Source organism: Polypterus senegalus, chromosome 9 (assembly GCF_016835505.1).
Source record: "Polypterus senegalus isolate Bchr_013 chromosome 9, ASM1683550v1, whole genome shotgun sequence".
Classification (NCBI taxonomy): domain Eukaryota; kingdom Metazoa; phylum Chordata; class Cladistia; order Polypteriformes; family Polypteridae; genus Polypterus; species Polypterus senegalus.
This window is the reverse complement of record NC_053162.1, coordinates 132624042-132649693: the sequence shown is the minus strand read 5'-3', so window position 1 is coordinate 132649693 and position 25652 is coordinate 132624042. Positions and strand designations below refer to the sequence as shown.

The window sequence follows — 25652 nt, the reverse complement described above, 5'->3', positions numbered from 1 at the left end:
AAAGTAACATTTGTTTTCATTATGCATTACAATGACAGAAACATTGCAAAATAAATATTTTATTTTATATTTTAAAAGTACCAGTGTCTGGTGCATTTGGCTTGAGGCTCAGGAAGTTGGACTGCATTTTTAAAAAATGTAATAAAATAATCTTTTGTATGCACAGCCTTCCAAAAATGAACAAGGATGTGTTTTTGTAAATTCCTGTTTTTTGTGTCCTGTGTTTTGGCAGTTACACAAGAATAGAATGTATGTAGCACAATTCCTGATGAGCACAACCCAGAAGCACTTGATATTTAAAGTGTAGTTTTATACCTACAGGATTACATACTATATACATTGGTGTTTAATATACAGACTGTTAAAGTGACTTACAAGAATGTTTGTATGTACAGTACATGCTTGGTCCTGAAGGGAAGCTGCAGATGCAGGATTAATTTTTAGATAATGCACTGGTCTATAGTCACTTTGAGATTTGGATGAAACTACATTTACCTTTATCTCCATTTAAAAATATAATGGAGCAAGATTAGTCTTTCTGGAAAATATCAGCTCAATTTTTTATTAAGTCTGAGATCACAAAATTATTTATCAGTTTTGACTGGGTCACTTAATTAGTAAAAGCAAGGTTATTATTAATTAAATAATAAATGTTAATGACGGGTACTGATACATACTTTAATGTTCACCCTATTTCTGTTAAATAATGATTGACAACTTTAGAGAAAGCATGACAAATGAAAGTGGTCTGAGAGTAAAACAAGGTAGTTATGTTAGCCTAAACAAATGGTGGTGTATCACCATAGCAAAGCAAATAGTCACTCCAAGAAGTGTAATTAAACAAGGGGCTCATTTACAAGTGAAATTCAGCTGCTGATCGTGGGAATAAATCTGTGTAACCCGAGAAAGCCCCAGTAGTTTGCTCACCTCGGTGCTAAGGTCACATAGCAACTTAGTAGTAAGGATGTGCATTTGAAAATTTGGGAAATTCAGTCCAGCTCCTTAAATAGCCTATTACACTTTGTATGCAATCTTAACAAAGAATAATTTTTTAAAGTAATTTAGTGCCACAGTACTTAAATGTCATTAGTCTTTTGATTTTTATGGTTTTTTTTTTATTGTTTGTTGCATTTCAGATTGTTGTCTGTACAGCTGGCAACTAAATCAGTACCAACTGTGTTTGTTAGTAGTTCATTAAAAATTTGATTTAACTTAAGATTGTAATTTGGACAATCAAAGTTTGGAAGAAAAGAAATGCTCCTAGAAGTGAAATTTGTATAGAAAATTAAAATGCACAGTTTGGTAATCCGGATTTAAAAGATGATGCCTCAGTAGTTAATCCTACTGCCTTCTGGCTCTGAACACCCAGGCTCACATTCTGCCCCAGATACAGCCTTTGTTTAACTTTTACGTTCCCTCTGTGCCTATCTGAGTTTTCTCTGGTTAATTAGATTTCCTCCGACATCCAAAAGATTTGTGAATTAAGTTAACTGCCATTACAAAACTGGCCCTCAATGTCTGAATGTGCCCTGCAATGGACTGGCCTATAGTCTCTAAGGTGGTTCCTCCTGTGCATCTGAATAAGGTCCGATAGGAATAAGTGGATTTGAAAAATGAGTGAGTTAAGAACAGAATAAGAAGAACAGGAGAAACAAGTCATGAAACAAAAACGGTTTAAGTTAGGAAGTGACTTAAAAGAAATATATTTTTGTCAAGAAAAGCAATGGAGTATACACAATGTATATTAGCAACACTCCTTTGTTCCAATATTGAAGAATTTATTGTGGTTTGTTTTACAAGAGAGGGCTTCACTGTAAAGGAGATATCAGGTATTTTTCAGGAGTTGCCTAATGCTACAAAGTTGTTTCTCTGCAGAGATCTATTGTCCTTTACATTTGTATTTTCATAGTTGTCTCTTGTGTTGCATGCTGACAGTGCAGAGCAGGCAGAGCCTTTCCCTGATAACAGACAGCTGCAGGCACAGAAAGCTTTCACTTTTTAAAGGGGGATTACTGCTGTCATAAGGACTGAGAGTGGTGCTACTGATCAGTAAAGCCTTAGTCTTAACAGGATAAGGGTCAGAGTGAGGATACGAGACAAATAAGACCAGTTTTTGTCTGCTTTTTTCTGCAGTGCTAGCACACAGTTTATCCTTTCTGTAAAATATCATGCTGCATGATGTTTTCAGAAACATATCCAGAGGAATAGAGTGGCAGTAGTCAGTCTAGAAGTATGCAAATAATAACAGCCGGTAGAGGTGGCATGGGTATTTGACGTGATTCCCCTAGCTTTACTTTCAACACGCATTTTTGGAAAATCTCATTAGTTATGATGCTGAAGAAGGTTTTGTCACTTCTCTTTATAATAATCTTTATATGTAAAGATTACTAAATGTTCAGATTTCTGCTGCATAAATTTTAACTAAAAAGAAAAACCAAATAATCATTACATTACCCCTCAGTTGCTCTGTCAACACTGGCTTCTTGTTCAACATTGAATCATCCTGAAAAGTTGTTGGCACAAGGCAAAAATGAGTCCAACATGGGGGCGCTGGTTCTTCATTGAGCAGGTTTTCAAATGTATTGGTTCTATCACTCCATATAAACCTATTGTATATTTAAGGTATTCTAATGCTAGTCTATGCATTAAAAAACACATATTACAGTATTATCCACAATCATTCACTAGTTTTTATGTTTTTTACTCTCTAGAAGTATTTGTCAAGTTCTTATTTTGCTATCACATCCACTTCAGTATAAGGTGCATCCATTTACTCTCACGTTGTTGTCCTTGTCTTTACAACTGTCAACAGGCCATTTTAGCCACTGTGATAATACCATCACTTTATTCGAAACTAACTTGAACTGCTAGCTTTAAAAGCATTACCTTAAATGTGTCATTTTATCAATAGCTGAAGTACACATTGCTTTCATTATTACTGAACTGTAATAATCAGACAATTCAGACATTGAGAGCACCTGCTGTATAATTTGTCAGGTATTTATTTATCATTTTTGCACGTACACACAACTGAAACCACATAGTCATTTGCATCAGGGTCAAGGCTAGAGTAACACAAGAAATAAAAATAAAGTATCAACAATAAAATATTAACATCAGTTCATTCACCGTATATTTCAAATGTGCAAAATGAACCAGCTGTTGGTAGTGTATCTATCTATCTATCTTATCTATCTATTTAATTTCTGAAAGTTAATCCAAAGTACATGTGTATTGAAATAAAAGTATACATATACAGTATGAGGGACATTCAAAAAGTTTCACACGTTTATATTTTTATTAGAAACGAAGGAGGGAGGAGTAGTAATTGGGCATTAAAAAGCTGGTATGTCGCTGGGAAAATTGCAACACAAACGAAGGTGACTATGTAGAAAAATTATGTAATTTGTTTTTGAAATTCTTAATAAATAGTTAAAAAAAGTGTTTATATATATATATATATCTATACTAATAAAAGGAAAAGCCCTCACTGACTGACTGACTGACTCACTGACTCATCACTAATTCTCCAAGTTCCCGTGTAGGTAGAAGGCTTAAATTTGGCAGGGTCATTCCTTACAGCTTCCTTACAAAAGTTGGGCAGGTTTCATTTCGAAATTCTACGAGTAATGGTCATAACTGGAAGCTATTTTTCTCCATTTACTGTAATGGAGTTGAGCTCGAAAGCCGTGGGGGGCGGAGTTTCGTGTGACATCATCACGCCTCCCACGTAATCACGTGAACTGACTGTCAACGCAGTGCGTAGAAAACCAGGAAGAGCTCCAAAAAGCACTGAAGAAAACATGCATTATATAATTGAGTAGGCAGCGAAACAATAAGAAGCGAGCGAATGACATATACAATCATATTCATGAGTGCTGCTGCTTCGGAAACAAAGTAAGGTGTAAACCTAAAGTTTAAATTAAGTTCATAGACAGGCTGCTACTGGCGTTTGTCATGCCCACGGGTAATGCGGGATACAAGTTTAATGAGAGGACGCAGGATATAAACGAGAGTTTTGATCACTTTGTAACTAAGTTAAAATTGCACGTGAAGGGCTGTGCTTATGCAAATTCCGAGAGACTGTGTTTGTGGGGGATTGACAGTTAAGGGGGGGGGGAGTCACGTCATCATCTTCCCTCCCATTCACCTCATTTCGCTCTGAGCTGAGCTCCGCAGCTAACGCACACAGCGTTACGGAAGTGACTTTGTGACGCTGCCACCAAATACAGAAAAATCCACAAGTTAATACACACACTGTCTCTAGAGTTTCTCCACACTGAATCCTCCAGGCACTACTTACAAAAGGTTACATTGACAATCGTGTTACGTTATTTTTAAAATGTTTCCTTTTCTTAGCACAAGCACAGCTGAGAAGCTGCAATGCATGTGCTCCAAATAAATATGTGTGTGTGTATATATGTACACATGTATGTGTGTATATATATATATATATATTTATATATATATATATATATATATATATATATATATATATATATGCCAGCAACACTCATGACAATGACAAAACAATTACATTGTCAATCATGTTACATTATTATTAGAATGTTTCCTTTTCTTTTTACTTCTCGCTGCCAAGCGGTATTTTGATATATATAGATATATAGATATATATATATATATATATATATAGATATATATATATATATATATATATATATATATATATATATATATAGATATGAGAACAACACTCATATCAATGACAAAACAATTACATTAACAATCATGTTACGCTATTTTTAAATTTTTCCTTTTCTTTTCATAACTTCTTTAACACACTACTTCTCCGCTGCGAAGCACAGGTATTCTGCTAGTATATATATAAAAAACATATATATACAATATATATAAACAATATATATATTACAAAAAAAAGCAGCAAAATTAGTATTCAGTAGAATATCATCCTGTCATATCATTGTCTAATAAGTTCTTATGAATAAATACGAAATAATGAGGCAGCCTGCTTTTGGTGAATTCAGTAAGCATCATCTGTAATAAAGTGAAGTGTGTGAGCGTTTACACCCCTGAAAGAAAGGTAGACTGAACAAGCTTTTTTCTTATCAGGTGCTAAAAAGAGTAACTTGTTCCTAATCCTACTTCTTAGTATCTCAATATGAGTTTCAGCCTGTCATCTATACTGAGATGCTTACAACTAGTTGCATGCTTGATGATGGTTACATTTCATGTCTCAATCTTCATATCCTTACAGTTAGTATTATACAGTATGTGAGGGTAAAAGACATCCATTTAGTTTTATTAGCATTTGTAACTAATTTTAAAACTATAAGGGCCTTCTGGATTGTATTGAATGACATTTGCAGGTCATATATGGCTTATAGTTGCAGGAGATTCTTTTAAAAGGTATTCTGATTTGCATGTACTGAGGTTTTTGTTTTTATTTCTATTTGCTGAGTTTCACTTTTGGAGTACCATTACTTGTATATTTGACAATATAGTCAGGTCCAGGCGCATAAAGTTTCTTGGACATTAATTGGGTATTGAGTGTTAATGGCCTTATAAAATTAAAGATTAACTTTTTGCATTCAAATATGAGTTTAATTTCTGCAGTGGGCTGGTGCCCTGCCTGGAGTTTGTTTGTTGCCATGGGCCCTGTGTTGGCTGGGATTGGCACCAGCAGACCCCTGTGACCCTGTAGTTAGGATATAGCAGGTTGGATGATGGATGGGCGGAGTTTGAAACAGAAACTTACATCCATCCATCCATCCATTTTCTAACCCGCTGAATCCGAATACAGGGTCACGGGGGTCTGCTGGAGCCAATCCCAGCCAACACAGGGCACAAGGCAGGAACCAATCCTGGGCAGGGTGCCAACCCACCGCAGGACACACACAAACACACCCACCCACACACCAAGCACACACTAGGGCCAATTTAGAATCGCCAATCCACCTAACCTGCATGTCTTTGGATTGTGGGAGGAAACCGAGCACCGGAGGAAACCCACGCAGACACGGGGAGAACATGCAAACTCCACGCAGGGAGGACCCGGGAAGCGAACCCGGGTCAGAAACTTACATTGTCCAGTTTAATACAATTCAGTCTTGGGAGGCACCAAAGCCACTTCTATAGCTTTTGGATTGTTTTCAGATGCAAGAGAGGAACCATTCCTGGACTTGATTAGATAGATAGATAGATAGATACATAGATACATACATACATACATACATACATACATACATACATACATACATACTTTATTAATCCCAAGGGGAAATTCACATAATCCAGCAGCAGTATACCAATACAAAGAGATTACATTCCATTACAGGGCAGGTCCACTCATACAGGGTCACTTTTGTCTTGCCAAATATCCTAACACACTTGTTTTTGGGATGTGGATGGAATGTTGAAGTACCAAGACAAAAACTGTTATGGAAGATAATCATCATTACAAATGAACTGTTTAAAAACAGCACTGTTGTCTATGGCATGACTGGTTAGTCCTAATAGAACAGTTCCTTTTATATTTAAGGTTCATTTTATAACATACAAATATATTTTAATTTACTAAGCACACAGATAAAAGGTTTATTCTAGTAACGCCCCTTATGCCATTAAACATTAAGTAGTGTCCTAGATTGGTTTATTAACAATCTTTGGTAGATGGATATCTGTTTCAAAAAAATAGTAATACTTATATAAAACTGTTAACAGAGAATAACGTAATAAAGTTAAATGTCAGATATTACCTTGTTTTATAATTGAAATGTTCTGGTACAAGTGATGTCGGCATATGGCATATAAAGAGGCAAGCCGTTTCAAGTACACTTTCCCTTAAAGTACCCACTCAGACATGGAGAGAACACACAAATCCCACAAAGGACAACAGAGGGTTCAAATGCAAGACATTGAACCTGTGAGTAGCAGCACTAACCAGTACTTGAACACACCTCCCTCGATATCTGCTCAAAAACCCAAAACCATAAATAAAATATAGTTTATTGTACTTAACCTGTTGTAGTTTCTCCATTGAGATTTATTAGCAATGGAGCAAAAATCTGAATTGCTATACTTTGCTGAGCACATGCTTTCTGTCACCTCTCAATGCAAGCTCCTACTTTATTTTGCAGGGAAGAAATACTAACAAGAAAGTAAGTTCTTTTTATTGTGCCCATCTGCCAGCACACACACACACACACCTGCCTCAAAACAGGCAGTGATGGACAAAAACTTGAACTTGAACAAAACTTGAGAATTTTTTGTCTGTTGCCAAGTCGTGGCTTTTTCAACAGTGTTCATGTGAATATGGGCCCACTGTTAAAACAAAGACAAATAGGCAGAGCATGATGGCAGCCCTTTTTAAACTTATTCAAATATTTTTTTAGCCTTTATTTAACTTATTCAGATATTGTTAACAAATATAGCCCAATAAACAGTGCAATTTCTTTAAATTATTTTTTTTTGCTTGTGCTACTCTCTGCTGCAAATAATTGTAATATCTTCTTGAAATACTTCAATATTTTAGTGCCAATGTAAGATAAACCTATGCGTAAGTCTCTAAATATAACTAAGAATGGAGCATATGTGAATGTGCAGCCATTTTAAACAAATAAAATGCAGTGAGTGGTTATTACTTGATTATGCTTACTGCTCACTACTGTTGCCTAAGTACAAATTATTTTAAATAGTTTATATATTTTATAACTGATCACTTTACTCGTCACAGGGTCATAGAGACCTTAATGCAAGAATCAATCCTAGATATGCCACACTGGGGTAAGTCAGTGCCACAAATCAGTCTAACATAATGTCTCTGCATTGTCAAGGGAACCCAAGTCAACCATGCAAACTCTTCACAGATGTCAATGATTTAACTTCATACTGTACAAGAAATGCTTTTCTCCACTCAAATTTTGTATCCAAAAAACAGCATGACAGCTGAAATGTGCTTTAACATGGATATCCAGTTTACTGAATTAGAAGATCTATTTCACTATTTAATCAGTTTTATGTTTCTTTTCTAAGTGTTCATTTAACTGTTGTTAGTAGTAACCTTTCTTAAATATATAAATTATCAAAGAGGCTTTAAGCCAGATGATTGATAATGTAACCTAAAAATTAGAGTAAATTGTATCAGCTGATTATGTGGTTATTATTTATGCTCGTTTACAGAAAAATACTTCTTTTAAAATTCATGAATTCATTTATTTTTGTAAACAACAATAACAATTTTGGCCAACTTTTAAAAAAATATTCAAACCCAGTTTGGTATTTTAGACAAAGAGTCAATAATATCTATAATTGGAGTGCAATTACTAGGTTAGCACCAGTTATTTAATTTGTTTGGAAATAAACCCAGCAACACAAGCCTTCTCATAGGTCTGAACTGAGGAACCACCATACAGCATAATTCTAAAATTAAGGTTATCGATAGTTATTTGTACATAATAAAAGCTCTGCCGGTGCAGCTAATAAAGGTGAAATGTAGTGCACTAACATCACCTAGTGGCAGGAGGGAAAATTACAGAATAAATGAACATCTGTTCACTTCTGTTATGCTTCACCATATAATAGTGAGTTATATCCTAAACTATTTTTCTACATATTTACAACACTTACTATCAATATGTTTGTACCATAAGTATTTGTTTTGTATTGAAAACATCATTCCATATAGGAGTATTGTTATCACCACATCTACAGTATCTTGAGAGAAAAGAAGTAATAGCAATAGTATTATACAATGATAATACCGATTAAGTAAACCTGTTTTAATTTAGTTTGTTTGTCCTACTTTACACAAGTACTTTTAAAACTTAGGTGTTACATGTATTTTATGTTCACCTGACTCTTTCTAGAGAATCACACTTGGTAAATGGTTATAGTGTACTCCAAGGAGAACTCACTGCCTCTTCATTGGAATATACAATGTTATAAAAGTAAGAAAATATAGGTATGGCATAAAAGCTAGGTACATTCATAGTGCTGGTTAGCTGGTTTGACAGTTGGAGCATTTTTACATTTTTTGAGCCACTACATCAGTTTGTTACCACAATTTTCTTTATGGCATATTTTTGTAAAAGTGAGTCATATTCAAAAATAAGAATGATAATAGAATGCAATCATATGTATTAGTCATTTACATAAATGGTTTTTTACACCATCATAAAATATCTTGTGACTGAAATTGCATTCATAGACAGCAATGTCCAACTCAAATTATTAAAAAAATTCATGCATTGTTAGTAGTTGAATGGGGAAGGTCTTTGGCTAAGTGTAGTTAAAATTTCTTAAACAAAGTTTTTCATAGAAGTACCCAATGAAGATATAAAATGTTTAAATTTGTTGGCTATATCCAAACATAAAATATAGCATATCATTGTGGCACTTTGGTGATAAATTACAGTGTCAGAGAAATACTGAATCATTATAAAGTTTTGGAAATGCAGCTGTATGGAAATACTGAGTATATGTTTAATCACTGTAGCATAAACTGTCACCGAGCCATTTTCCGTACATTTCTACATAAATTAAGTTGCTTTTATTTTTTTACTTTTATGAATATGAACATCATGTCACTTACCCTGTTTAATTTCACTTGACCTGGAGGTGTGAGCTGCTGCGACTGAATTTTGCATAAGACAGGGTGCAGGTATAGTGATGAGCACGGAATGGGGCAGAAGCAGACTGTTAGCATATAATAAGACTTACCCCTTCATTCTACTACAGTAAGGGATGGTACTTTGTGTAGTGTTCAATAAGATTGCAAATATATATATATATATTTCAATAAATAAAGAATATTGTTATTACTTATGCCATGCCTTTCTTGTGTGGAAATACATCTGACCCCACCCCATCTTGTGTCCTACAGAGAGGTGTTCTTGTTTCAGGGCCTTTGACTCCAGGTGTTGCACTGTTTATCCATAAGAAGTAGCTATCAAATAAGTAAAAGAAAAAAAGTTGAGGTAACTGCTGCCAAGGTAAAATTGAAACAGTAAACTAAATTGTAGTTGAAGTCACACAAAACGTTTCTCTGTTTTAAGATGGAGAAGGCTGCAAATTAATCAGTGCTTTTCAAAGGGAGATTCTGAAAATTAACAATTGTGTTCAACATGCTGTATTCAAGATATCTCAATGGAAACTGAGCTGTCCCAAAAAATACCAAGAACAGTAAGTGTGCCAAATTTCAACAAAATCGGTGTGTTGGCAGCCAGGTTGTTCCATACAGACAGATCTGGCTGCAGTAGGTGCATTTTGCATAATAAGAGAACACACCTAAATATGTTTTTGTTTTGGAAGACCTAGTGCTGTCCTCACTTATATGCGTTGCAAAGTTGGTTCCGGTCTTATACTCAGTGATCTCTGGATAAGCCCAGGCTCCCTGTGATTTTAAAATGTAATATTTAGAATCAGTAAAGGAATGAATGAATGAATGTTGTTTTTTATTTGCATTAATTTTAAGGATTTCATTTCAAGTCATATTGTACTACATCACTATGTCTCCTACACGTTTAAAGAGCAGAGAAATAAAATTATTTTAATGTGAAGTAATCACTTAAATACAGTATAGATTAGAAATAGTTCATCATGCACAGTTAGTTGAGGACAACACTGATAATTTTCTGCATGATTTCAAAAAATTTTTGAACTGTTCCTCATAATGTGATTTTTTTTATAATCTTAATACTGTGCAATATTGTGTGGTAGATGGGTGAGAATTCTTCGGCTTGAGTAAGATAAGATGCCATGCTAGGAGTCAAGCGTAAGATGTCACAATTGATTGTTCATTAGTAGTGATTGAATGTCCCATCGAGTGTTATGCTGTACTCATCATATGGCAGAATTGGGAAATTGCAGTGGCATCGTTTGTGACCTCTGCATGTTCTTGCTACCCAAGTGGTAAAATAAACATGGATGCCCCCATGAAAGCTGGTGTTTTGTTGGTATTTCACAGTAGTTCTACAGTCTGCTGCATTGGGGCTTGTTTTGCTTTGGACGTGCTCTGTCTCTGGGTATGTCAGAGGACTGGGACTGTGTGAAGTGGGTTTTAGCCTCACTTGGGGAGGCAAAAAGGAGGGGGGGTTAAGGGGGAGAAAGAGAGCAGGCTTGATCTATACCTAATCTATCATTAATCTTTATAATTATAACTATCAACGTAATAATAAGCTGCATGGCAACAACTCTGGGGAAATAGGAAATTAAGACCTAAACTGTCTCACTTGCAGTTAAGACTATAAAATGACATCAAAAACTCAGAATCAGTGTCTCCATGATGGGACAGTTAACCTCCTAAGCTGGAATGTTAAAGGCCTGAATCACAAATTAAAGAGAAAGAAATTACTCTCTCACCTAACAGGTCTAAATGCTAAAATAGTATTTTTACAGGAGACCCACTTACTAAGCAAGGATCAGTTCCGCTGCAAAAGACTGGACTGGCCAAATGTTCCATTCTAGTTTTACAAAGAAAACTAGAGGTGTGGGAATTCTCATACATAGAACAGTACCATTTGTAGCATCAGATGTAGTATTGGATCCTGAAGGGAGATATGTAATGGTCATGGGAGACTTATCTAACTGTAAAATGATTTTGATAAATGTTTATGCACCTAATGTTGATGATAAGGAATTTATACAAAATTTATTTGCATCCATTCCCAATCTGAACACTCATAAAGTTATAATGGCTGGGGACTTTAATTGTGTTCTAAATCCACTTTTAGATAGGACTTCCTCCACAGGGGGAACGGCATCTAACACCGCAAAGATAATTACAAAGTTTATAACTGATCACAACTTATCAGATCCCTGGAGGTTTTAAACCCAAATTCAAGAACATATTCTTTCTACTCACCAGTACATCATTGCTACTCAAGGATTGATTACTTCTTTATAGACAATAACTTCTTGCCTAAGATTAAATCTTGTAAATACGATGCTATTGTTATTTCTGACCATGCACCTATGATCTTGGAGCTGAAATTACTAAGCCCCATACACTCACCCGCAGATGCGCCTCAACCGCTTCTATTAGCTGACGAGAATTGTACTGAATTTATATCCAAACAAATCAAATTCTTTCTAGAGACAAATACATCCCCTGAGATCTCTGCAGGAATACTCTGGGAAACTCTTAAGGCCTTCTTAAGAGGACAGATTATCTCATATCTTTCCCACAGAAATAAATCCGAAGCCAAGAAAGTAGCAGAGATAAAAAGCGAAATTACTAAAATAGATGAAGAACATGCCAGACTACCAAGCGAGACTCTACATAGGAGGAGGCAGGCTCTACATTCAGAATTAAACCTCTTGACAACTAAAGAAACTGAACAACTAATTTACAAATCCAGACATCATTATTATGAACATGGAGAGAAAGCTAATAAGCTTTGAGCTCAACAAATTCACAAGCAAGAAGTGCAACGCAATCTCGTAATCACAACACGAACGGAGATAAAATCATCGAACACAAAAATATAATGCACACTTTCAGAGACTACTATAAATCCCTATATACTACTGAGTTTAAAGAAGACAATACACAATCTAATGCATTTCTGGATACATTACAGATACCACAAATAGACGCTTTTAGTGTGGAGGAACTTGATAAACCTCTGCATTATCAGAATTACTAGATGCTATAAAGTCACTCCAAGGTGGAAAAGCAGCAGGCCCTGATGGCTACCCTGCAGAGTTTTACAAGAAATTCTCCGCTCAGCTAGCTCCCTCCTATTAGCAACATTTACAGAAGCCAGAGATAACCAATCTCTTCCACAAACCTTTCGCCAAGCACTAATCACTGTTTTCCAAAACAAAATAAGGACTTATTACAATGTGCATCATACAGACCAATTTCACTTCTGAATAACGACGTTAAAATACTCTCTAAAATCATAGCTAGAAGGATGGAGAAAGTGCTCCCTCGTAATATCACAAGACCAAACTGGATTTATTAGGGGCCGACACTTATCTTCAAATCTTCACGCCTGTTTAATGTAATATACTCACCAACTAAATCAAACACCCCAGAAATATTATTATCATTGGATGCAGAAAAGCATTCGACATGATTGAATGGAAATACCTTTTACTACATTGGAGAAGTTTGGGTTTGGCCCAACATTTGTGCATGGATTAAATTACTGTATACTAACCCAGAAGCTTCAGTTTGCATCAATAACATTTGCTCAGACTACTTTAAACTAGAACGTGGCACTAGACAAGGATGCCCTTGTCACCGCTGCTGTTTGCAATTGCCATTGAACCACTGGCAATACATTGTCGAAATACTGATCAGATAAAGGGGATTAGCAGAGAAGGACTGGAACAGAAAATCTCATTATATGCAGATGATATGGTACTGTATATATCGGACCCAGAAAATTCTGTGCCTGCAGTCTTAGCAGCACTCACAGAATTTCAAAAGATCTCTGGTCTCAGAATTAATCTGAATAAAAGTGTACTCTTTCCAGTGAATTCTCAAGCATATAATATTAGATTAGACACCCTACCTTTTATCATTGCAGAACAGTTTAAATACCTCGGGTAAACATCACAAGTAAACATAAAGCTCTTTATCAACAAAATTTCGTCTGCATGGAAAAAATTAAACAAGACTTGCATAGATGGTCAACCCTTCATCTCACACTAGCTGGAAGAATTAACACTGTTAAGATGAATATTCTTCCTAAGCTCCTTTTTATTTCAAAACATCCAATATACATTAATAAATCATTCTTTAAGCAATTAGATTCAACAATAACCTCATTTATTTGGAATTCTAAACATCCACGCATCAAAAGAGCGACCCTACAAAGACAAAAGGCAGAAGGCGGCATGGCTCTACCTAACTTCCAGTTTTATTACTGGGCAGCAAATATACAGGCGATAAGAACCTGGACACAAATAGAAGAACATACACAGGCTTGGACCGCAATAGAAGTAAAATCTTGCAGTACTTCTTTGTATTCCTTGCTCTGTGCTCCAATAAACACACGTTATCGGCAATACACTAATAACCCAATTGTGCTCCACTCACTTAGAATCTGGAACCAATGTAGAAAGCATTTTAAGACGGAGAAGCTTCTGTCTGTGGCACCTCTGCAAGAGAACCACCTCTTTCAACCTTCACAAACATATGCAGCTTTTAATATCTGGAAAAAAAATTGGAATTAACTTGCTTAGAGATCTTTATATAGACAACGTCTTTGCATCCTATGAACAATTACATTCCAAATTTAACATTCCAGCTACACATTTCTTTCACTATCTTCAAATCAGGAACTTTGTTAAACAGAACCTTCCAGATTTTCCTCATCTTGCACCCTCATCCATGCTGGGAAAAATATTGCTCAATCTTAAGAACTTAGACTCCATCTCTACAATATATAAAATCATTTTACAATCCCTCCCTTTCAAAGATCCAAGAGGACACTGGGAAAAAGATCTCTCAATTAATATATCAGAAAAGGAGTGGAAAGTAGCAATGCAGAGAATTCACTCGAGCTCCATATGTGCAAAGCATACAATTATACAACTCAAAATTGTACTTTGGACTTGGACTCACAGTCCCTCCTAACCCATTAACAGCTGTGTTTGGGGTTCTTCCAGAGGGGCTTAAAGTGGAGAAAGACAAATTGTGATTGCATTCACTACACTCTTGGCACACAGACTTATTCTGATAAACTGGAAGAACCCAAACTCTCCTCTTTTAAGTCAGTGGGAAACCGATGTGTTATATAATTTGAAATTGGAAAAAATCAAATACTCAGTTAGAGGATCCGTACAGACTTTTTTCAAAACATGGCAGGATCTTATCAGTGATATTTTAAAATAAGTTCATGAAGCACAGAGAATTTATTAATTTAGGTATATTTACAAGTCTTAAATTTTACGCCGTTTGGCTTGCTCTCTCTCTCAGGGGTGGGGATCGATCTGTTCTTAACTCAATTTTTCTTTTTGTGAAAACTTGATTGCTTTGTATGCATTCCAATAAAATTAATAAAATAAATATATATAAAAAAAATAGTTCTACAGTCTAGAATGAAGAAGAAACCAATGAGCAAGAAAGGCACAAAATGTATGTTGTCATGCCTAAAAAGATTTTTTTTTGCTATTATCCTCGATAAATAGTATACTTTCTGCTTAGAATCTGCAATTAAAAAACTGGCTTAAAACAACCATTGAGTGCAATGTACAAACAGCAGTGTGCATCAAGCTAATATTGGTTAGTCTGTTACTGTTCATGCTGATAATGTTAATGTTTACTTTCTCAGTATTCAGTATTATGGATTAAGGTGATTCATTTTAATGTAAATTTTTGTAATAAATAAATTAAACCTATAAAGTGTAACTGTACATTCTGTTCACAATTTACGCTGACATTTTAGATTGACATCATAAAAAAGCTGGACTTGAGAGGTGTGATGGAAATCAACATCTTAATTAAAGAGTCAATAATCAGGCAGGAGAAAGCTTGTCCATCTGTGTCACTTATTACTCTTGCAGCGCCATGCTGAAGAGGAAGCATCCATCATAGCAGACTGTTATAGCATAGTCAGAATGATCAAAATATTAAGGGTATAGGTCTATTTTATAAGAACCTGAATTTACATAACTGTGTCAATAAGTGCATACCTTTACTCTGGATGGTTTATTGGTCTACACCTAAATGGCTCATTAAAAATAAAAGTCTATTTCATAATATTCTTGTTCTTCTCATATCCTTTGGGTTGAGCCACCACCCTTGAAATGTCTGCTTATGTAAAAACTGTCCAGTCTTCTTGTTTACAGAAATCAGCAGATCTCCTAGTCATCATTTTAGTTTATTTTGTGTATTACATCAACCTTCCTCCTAGTACACTTGTTTAATCATTTCAATAGCTTCCTTCATGACATTTTCAAACAAATGCTTATATATTTCAATGTGCACTTCAAATCAAAATACTTAACTACTGTTCCCCTCTAAATTATTCTTGGGGCATATTCTCTTGGTGTTTTCCAAACTGGAAATTGGAAATTACAAGTTCAAAGTTTTACCCAAATGAAACATTAGATCAGATATTTGGCTTGGATATAATTGTACCTAAGGCTTTCTGATCAATAAGAAAAGATTTTACATTTAACCCATTGAAGGAGGCTCCAACATTGCTCACATGCATGGTCTTGACCAGATATGTTTTACATAGTACAATGCACAGTTTTAAATTGAACTGGACAATTTTAATATAGTAATACAGGTAAAATTCTATTACAACGAACTCCCAGGAACCTAAAAAATATTTTGTTATAACGAAAATTTCATTATAATGAGATTCTGTATTTGTTACTATAGTGCTTTCTGTAACTTGCGCCCAGGTGTTTGCAATCATTTCAATAGCTTATTTTGTGTTAATTTAAATCTCCTCCTGCCTACAAGTTATGCTGACGAGAATTTTTCTCAGAATTTCCTTGCCATAATACAGTTTCCTGAAGCGTGATTGCAGTGTCTGTGGAAGATTGTTTGTCCGTTGCCGGGGCAGGGCAAAAACAGGCTCATAGCACTGCAGTGAAGTGACACAGAAGCAAATCATAAATGATCGAGGTCACGCTATAAGTCCCTGTCTTGAACCCCAAAACACGAGGCTGAATCTCAGTACTTTAGGAAAACCAACTTTATTCAGCTTGAAACAGGAACGGCACACTTATTTATTGTAGCGTGATCTGTCACTCTGCTATTCACAGACACAGCAGTCAGGCTGCATCACCCATCGATATCTTTTCTGTTTGCTTTGGGGGAGGGACACAGCATAGCTTTGAGCCTGCTGTTGCCCTGGCAACAAATAAACAGTCTTCCATAGACATGGAGATCAGACTTCGGGACGCTCTTCAGTGTGTCGTCCAGTTAGGGAAGGTCCCAAGAGAGTTTGCAAACCTCACATTTTCTTGAATGAGTGCCACATTAATAGGAATGTTTCCTGAACGAGCATCACTGAACCACATAAAAACTACTTTTTCAACATCTTCAAATGCAGCAGTTCACATACGTTTGCAACCTAAGATTTTTTTTTCAAGATAGTTGACAGTGTTGATGGCGAAATTCTGAATTCACTGGCAACGTCTTTTTTTTTTTTTTGACGCAATTGAGAACTGAAAATATATAAAGGTTTTTTTTCTAATATGAACTGTTATCGTTTTTTCGTGTCTGCCATTTCTATAGGAGGGTGACAATGAGTTAAATTTCAATGGATGTTTTTTAAATGTTGACAAGCAATAAGCAAAAGGTATCACTGAAAACCACAAGAAACAAAAAGAGCAAAAAAAAAACACTATGAGGAAAGTTCTAAGAAAGAAAATAAATTACAAATGTTTTCATATGCGCAAAGCATACAATTATACAACTCAAAATTATATATCGAGCACATCTGTCTCGACTGTTTCTGTTTGGGGATCATTATGTACAACTGAGCTGCGGCCACAGAACTAGCTGCTCTGCGGATGATTCATTCAAGCATTTCAAGGTCTTTTGGGCATTCCGTTATAATGAAAGTATCTACTGAATGTACTTCGTAGTAATGAGATTTCTATAGACTTGCGTCATATGGGGAAACTGTCGGGACCATACAAATACTTCGTTGTAATGAAAATTTCAATGTAAAGATATTTGTTATAACAGAATTTTTTTTACCTGTGGTATTTTTTTTATCTAGTTGTGACTTCTCATCATTTTGCAATAATGTAATTGAAAGGTCATTTTCCCAGTGACATTCTTTTAAAAACACTGAAATTGCTTGGAAATAGCTTTATAACAGCTAAAAAAGTGTATTTTCTACTGTAAATAGTCAGAGAAGTTTTGTAAGGCAGCATAATTCATTTACCAAAATCTGTAACTTGAACGTAGTAAATGAAATGTGTTGACATGTATTTTTATATTTGAGGCACAGTTGTTCATACAAGGATTCATCCAAATTTCTGAACAGATATTTAATTTTCTTATTTTTCAATTGCATAGTCCATTTGTTCATTTTTCCAAACACATATTGCAATTATATATGTATTATATGTATATTGTATTCCATATATTAAATATTGTGCACTTTGAAAATGGTCCAAATAAATAATTGTCTTGTAAGGATACAATTGTTGGTAACATCTCAATGTTGAACACTTTACTACCCTGATGCCATGTTCTAATGTTCAATTACCAGATTACTTCTTAATTTGTGGTTGTAAATGGTAATTTATGTACAGAGCAAGGTGAGGATTGATTATAGCATTCTTGTGTCATAACTAACTGAGTGGGTATAAATGAATTTTTGTCTGATTCCTTCCATAATCTCATATTATGGATATTCATAACCTAGTAGTAGTTAAAGGATTTTTAAAATTCTTGCTCTTGTTTTTTTTTTTGCAATTAAATTTACAAATGCATCTGTTGCTTTAAAGAAGCATCTTAAGGATGGAAATTCTTAACCCTGCCATGTTCCCTTTCTACTCAGCAACAACTGCAGGCATATGTGACCTGGGTAAACTCACAACTGAGGAAGAAACCAGAGGTGAAAATGGTTCAGGATCTGAGACAAGACCTCCGTGATGGGGTGATCCTAGCACACCTAGTTGAGATTGTAGGTGAGTTCATAATCCTTTAAATAAGTTGTTGCTTATTTACTGGATTTTATTTCCTCCTGCAAAACATTATACACTAGTACTACCAAATTCATTGCATTTATTATTAGGAATACAGTTTCATATTTTTTTTACTTCATGAGCTCATGCTTATTGAGTTATTAATGTTGCAGCTGAGTATACTGCTTTGAGGTACCCGTTATTGGCACGTCTGATGTGTTTACTGAGAAAAAAAGGAAAAAAAAAGTTTAGGGACAAGTATTTAGGCTCTTCCTTTGAATAATGCTTGGAGACAGTATGCAATCATTAGACTGTTTACAGTAAGTGCTGCTGGAGTCTATTCTTTACTTTTGATCTGTATGCCTTCTACTTTTCCATGTGCTATGATGTGCAGTTGAATGCTTTTTCTCTTTTGTGTCAGCTGGTGAACATCTGAGTGACATCCACTACCATCCCACTAAACAGCAAGAGATGAAAGAGAATGTTGAGAAGATCTTACAGTTTGTGGCATCCAAGCACATTCGTATGCACCAGACCTCTGCAAGAGGTAAGTTGTTTCATAATTTGTAAAAACCTGAAATGCTTTACTGTATGTTCTGCACTTTTACTCTAGTTTTATTTCTTAGGTACAGTTCTTCTCAGGGTAAAGTGTAATTACTTGGTAACATTATACTTTTTTCATCACACATCTTAGACTGCAATGTTCATTTTAAAATGTTTTGTAATTAAAAATTGAAAAGACATGAAAAGCTAATTTGAGACTAAAATCTAATAGTTTATATTTGGAAATTCTACACATTAACAAAGTAGATCAAAAAATAATGTTGATATGTGTCGGAAAAAATAATCTGGTATCCAAAATGTATTCGAGCCCCATTATAGCTATTCTCTGTACAGTATTTGCAGATATTTTATCTGCAGCATCTTGTGTGGAAACTGTCTTCTAGAACTTTATACTGTGGCTAATGGTGTGGTAGTCCATATTGTAGAAAGAGAATCATTCAACATTTTATGAGGCAGGTACTCTGCCTCTGCCAATGCAACCTTTGACTGCAAGATGAAAACAATGTTTTATACCAGGAGGTGAATATAGAAACAAAGGGGGCAACATGCTTTCTTATCCAAAAAATAATTTTATAACAAAAATAGATTCAAGGTTTCATAATTAAAAGTAAAGTTCACAGTGTATCTTAGAATGACTATTCTTGTGAAAAATTACAATGAATAATAGAAGATAGATTGATAGGTAAAAGGAGTCCAAAACATTGTTCTGCCTTTTAGCCCCCACGTCATAGCAGAGGCATCAGCACTCACTCAATAAAGTATAATAGATCCCTAGTGACCATCTTTATTTTGCAACTGCCACCTCATCTACTAGAACTATCTTTATCATGCCACCATTTTGAATCTGCCATTTGAGCTGCTTTTTACTTACACTCCAATTATTGGCCGAGGAACTGAATGTGTGCTTCACGCTGCATTAAAAAGGTAACAGAAACAAGTGGAAAAATAAATTAACTATAAAAACACTAAAACATAGAGGATGAGAGAATATGAAACATAAATAAAATGAATAAAGGCAATCTGCTTCATTCATCAACTGTAAAAACAATTAACAGCTTTTCTCTTTGCATATGCTTCCCTCTCTTCTGTATCACATGACTGCATCTAAAAATGATTGCCATTTTATTGAAATGATTGTTATAAATAGAGAAACAGAAGAAGAAATGCACTGTAAGAAGGCCGTCAAAATAATACAAAACATACAGTAATAACAAAAAGATCACACTTTTTTTGTTTGACACTTACATACCACCTAGAACGACTTTTGCATTAAAAGCATTAGGTTCCTTTTTTTTTAAGTCAAATTTATTTAATTCATACAAGTAAAACAGAGCACATATTTAAAATAAGAAATTTTATTATATGTGTAATACATGTTAAACAAATCAAAATATCAAACCTTGAAAATTGCAGGCAGCTCTTTGCTTACTGTATGTACAGTATGCTCCACAAAATACAACAAAAAATGTTTATAAAGAAGCAAATGGCTTGACATCTGACATTTATTCACCTGATATGACTTTTATGTAGATAACAGTATATTTATTGTTTCAATTTAATTATAATATTTCTGTAAATATAATATAGATATGCATTATAACGTGGAATAAGTATTTAATAATTTGTTTAAGAAATTAAATCAAACATTGTTAATTCTACATTTTTGAAGTAGTAACCTACCCATCATAGACAGGTAACTAGAATGTAATAAATGCCAGTTTACTCAATTTTCAGCCTGATTTCCATTCTCTTTTATGGGATGTAAAGGAGAAGTGTCTATTAACCCAAGCTTTCAGATTGAGCCATACAAGCTGACTAAAATACACAACACCATAGGTGAAACACAACAAAATCACTGTAAATACCCCATGTCATTATTCAGAATCTTTATTAAGGAACAAAACATAAAAGAATAATTTCATCTTTCTCTTGCAATCTTTTGGTTCTTTTTGAACTTAGCATTTTTCCTGTAAGAATCACTAAGGAAGAGCCACAGTATAAAGATAGATTCCCAGAGATTACCTCTATTTAAAGCAAAGCCTGGTTCAAGTGTAAATGATGCATGCATTTTTAGAGATTAGTTCAAATATAATAAGGTGATACTTTTTGATCTCTGCATAAGATCAAATTCCTGACTTGTCAATAAAGTGAAATACCACAATCCAAGAGCCATTTTGCTAGCATGCACTGATTTCTTCCTTTTATACTCAACACCTGACTGGTGCTTTACTCCCATCCTTGATTGGGAAATGAATATGTCTACATAGTAGCTGAATGCTGCTTCTTCAGGCTGGTGTCAACAGTACCACCAGACTTAATTCCTGGGGTGGGTTCCAGTGTCTGTATTAGGGACAAGGGTCTCCTTGTATTTGTTTGAATTATTTTGTGGGTCAAACTGTAGATTGTTCATGGGCCATTCCACCTAAGATCAGTTTGACATCTATCAGGAACCCAAGATTCCTTCAAAAATCGCTCTGGGAACCATTGGAATTGCATGTCCCTTCACTATGACAAAAGATTTTTTTTTTAAATAATGTTTAATGATAGTTTGATGGCTTGACAGAGTATTTATATTTTTAAGTAATTTTTATGGTTTTTCAGTAGATGGTTTATTTTCTTATTTAATCTAATACCATTTGTGTACACAGCATTGCATTTTAAAATCACAACAGCTTTGAGGAACTCTGATGATAAGTTAATTCCTTATTAGCTGTTTTTAGTGCTTGAGAATATAAAGTGCTATCTCATATGATAAATTTCAAAATATGATGACCGTAACCCTTTCTACAAAAATGTAACTGCATCGATTCATTGATAACTTTTTGTATATAATTAATGTGTTTATGAAGTTGATAAGCAAGTTCATGCTTTGGAAAACATACTTTGAGCTACAGCATTCATTATACCCCTTGTTCATTAGACATGATAATGCATCTATAGAAAAAGTATACTTGCAGTAAATATTATTTTAAATAAATGTACAGTAACCTTTAGTGTTTCTGTTATGTTCAATTTATAATATATAGTAATGCGAACTACAATATATTGTCAATTGACAATGCATGATTACCCTCAAACTCTTTTATGTGAAAGTTAAATTTACTCAGTATATAAAGCTGTTAAATAGACATTTAAGGTAATGTTTTCTTTGTTGAGAGTTCTGCAAAACCTATAAATAAGTAAATATTATTTTTTTATTTCTTTGTAATAGACATTGTTGAAGGAAATCTGAAATCCATAATGAGACTTATACTGGCATTAGCTGCTCACTTCAAGCCTTCAGCAACTGGAAGATCAGCCAATTTCAGAAGTGCAGTTTCTATAGGACTTAATCGTCCTATCATTTCGGGAGGTCATAGACCAAATTCCACTACAGCAATGGTACAGAATGCAGTGGCTACTTTGGCAGCAGCCCGACAAGATGTATCACGATCTGGTCGTGATATCTTTCGATACCGGCAAGAGAGACAGAGGTGAGTCTAGACACACATTCGACAATAGTGATGTCAAGAAAATAATATAGATTTTCTATCTTGGTTGCTATTGTGAAGACTGATTGCAATTAGTAAAAAGTCCAAACAGGTTACTTTTCTATGTTATAAATGAATGTTATTTTCTCTATCCTGCTTTTCCACTTCAGAGTCTGGGTGAAGCTGGAGTTTTTACTGGCAGCATCAGGCACAAACCAACCCAGACTAGGATGAAATTCTGTTGCAAGGCAAACCCACACACATACAGTATGTGCTTATTTTAGCTTAATTTAAAGTTACCAAATAACCTAACTAACAGAAATACAGACCACTCACAGAGTGTATGGGCTTGGATACAAATACAGTTTTTTCATTCACATTTTGAACAAATCATGTTAAGCTGACTGTAAACTCAACACTAATCTGATGTTATTTATGAGTATATCCTTATGTATTCTATTAACAAATGACCCATCTAGGAGTTTTTCCTGCATTGAGCCCATGGTTACTTGAATAAACCATTCTGCTCACTACACCAAATAAGATACAATATACATAAATAATTATTGTTGTTTTAATGAATTTTATTTTGAACACACACATCACATGATAGCTTTAAACATACATTATTTATGTTTCAAAATATATACACTAAATGTACAATCATGGAGGATTGGCCATTCACATTCTGAATGTGGTTAATTCATGGTTGAAGCTGAGGATGGAATGGTAAAGCTGAAGATGGAATGGAGTTTGATTCAACAACACTGGGCGCAAGTTCAAAGTAGTAACCAAGCTTGAATGAAGTGCCTTTTAAGTTCAAGCACATTGTGAAAGTTTGCACAGTTGGCAACAGGTTACCAGAGGCAAGAACACAACGATATTTATTTATAACTATTTCATTATTTTTCATAAAAAGTATTTATTTATTTTTCACCTAAAAGTTTGGTTGCAAGATCTTATTATAATTGATAGAGGTCTGAAATTATTTGTCTTGTTTTCAAAGTCTACATTAACAAAAGATGAACTCTCAATGAACCTAGCCTCATGGATTCCAAATTTGTTAATCTTGATGGATGAGTCATGAACCAACAAGAATATATTATTTCCCATGAATGCCTATGTACACAAGAACAGATATGGAACTTTTCCTCTTACTGCCTTGCATATGTTTACACAGTTAGGACTTATAATAACACAAGAGTTTAAAGACCTATTCAAATTCAAATTTCTTAGCGTTCTAGAGCATGGAGAAAAAGAATACAATGATAGGACAAGTTCTTGGTATTTGCTTTCATATAGTCGGGAGAATCAATTTAATTAAAAGTATTTATACATTTCTCAGTTTATCTCTAGATGTATATACAAATCTTTTATTTTAACTGGATGCAGCTATACCATTTATTGAATGTAGTTGTACTGAGTATAAAAAAATAGAAAAAGAAAAGAAAAAATAGAAAAAGACCCAGACTAAACAATTTTTAAAGAATCATAACAGAGGGAGATCAAGTGTTACTGCTGGTGATCATCCATACTTTAAAATTTTGGAATAAAGGATATCAGACCAAATCCATACCTGTACAATTACAAATTACAATCAAAGATCTTGCACTTTTTACTCTCTGCCGTTCATTGCACAAGCCAAATGGGTTCCCACACACCACTGAGAATCTAGTATAAGTGCAGATCATATTTAAGGATAGTTGCAGTATTGTCAATACAACATTTACAAGTTAACTATATATTTCCTCTGATAATATATTCAGTTTATATTCTAAGTGTAAACTTACACAAAACATTCTTCCATTACATGCAAGTAAATGATTGGAATCTATAAAATATGCCCATTTTCCTTACAGTAGTCTTCACTAATTATTGAGTATTGAGGCTTTACTACAAACTACTAATAATACTGACAAAAGAAGCCTCTCTAAGCAGGACCAGCACATTTATAAAAACTCATCCCTACATAATCTTAGACTGCCTTGGGAACAGGACTTTAAAAAGATATTATCAGACAACAAATTGAGTTCATCTGTCCAAATATAGAATGCCCAGAATCAATTCAGAAATGTACCCTACTTGTTAAGGCTGTCAAGTTAGTCAAAAAATAAGATTTGAATATTGAAATTAGAAACAAGTGAATATTTGAATATATTCAGACTTAGGTTAACAATTCTGGGAGTTGCATGTACTTTTGTACATGCTTTTTTATGCTTTACTATTATGGTAATGGCCATAGTGGTGGCCACAGCAAGAACAAGCATCAACTACAAAAAAAATCCTACCGGTACTTGGATAACTATTATTTACAGTCTAATGAAAAAGTTTGGGAAGCTCTCTCAGCCTGCATAATAATGTACTCTACTTTCAACAAATAAGATAACAGTGGTACTGTATGTCTTTCATTTCCTAGGAACACCTGAGTACTGGGGTGTTTTCCGAACAAAGATTTTTAGTGAAGCAGTATTTAGTTATATGAAATTAAATCAAATGTGAAAAACTGGCTGTGCAAAAATTTGGGTACCCTTGTAATTTTGCTGATTTGAATGCATGTAACTGCTCAATACTGATTAGCTGCAACACCAAATTGGTTGGATTAGCTCGTTAAGCCTTGAACTTCATAGACAGGTGTGTCCAATCATGAGAAAATGTATTTAAGGTGGTCAATTGCAAGTTGTGCTTCCCTTTGACTCTTCTCTGAAGAGTGACAGCATGGGATCCTCAAAGCAACTCTCAAAATATCTGAAAACAAAGATTGTTCAGTATCATGATGTAGGGAAAGGCTACAAAAAACTATCTCAGAGGTTTAAACTGTCAGTTTCAAATGTAAGGAATGTAATCTGGAAATAGAAGGCCACAGGCACAGTTGCTGTTAAACCCAGGTGTGGCAGGCCAAGAAAAATACAGGAGCGGCATATGTGCAGGATTGTGAGAATGGTTACAGACAACCCACAAATCACCTCCAAAGACCTGTAAGAACATCTTGCTGCAGATGGTGTATCTGTACACCGTTCTACAATT

At 34.6% G+C, this 25652-nt stretch overlaps 1 protein-coding gene across 2 annotated transcripts in view; it reads left to right on the top strand.

Moving 5' to 3' along the window:
- Positions 1 to 25652, top strand: part of LOC120535812 (dixin-like) — a 161034-nt gene that overhangs the window by 56133 nt on the left and 79249 nt on the right. For both annotated transcript variants that reach the window (XM_039763903.1, XM_039763902.1), the window contains 3 exons: positions 18468 to 18597; positions 19016 to 19141; positions 22370 to 22631. In XM_039763903.1, coding sequence (XP_039619837.1) covers positions 18468 to 18597; positions 19016 to 19141; positions 22370 to 22631 — 518 coding nt within the window. The remainder of the gene's footprint in view (positions 1 to 18467; positions 18598 to 19015; positions 19142 to 22369; positions 22632 to 25652) is intronic.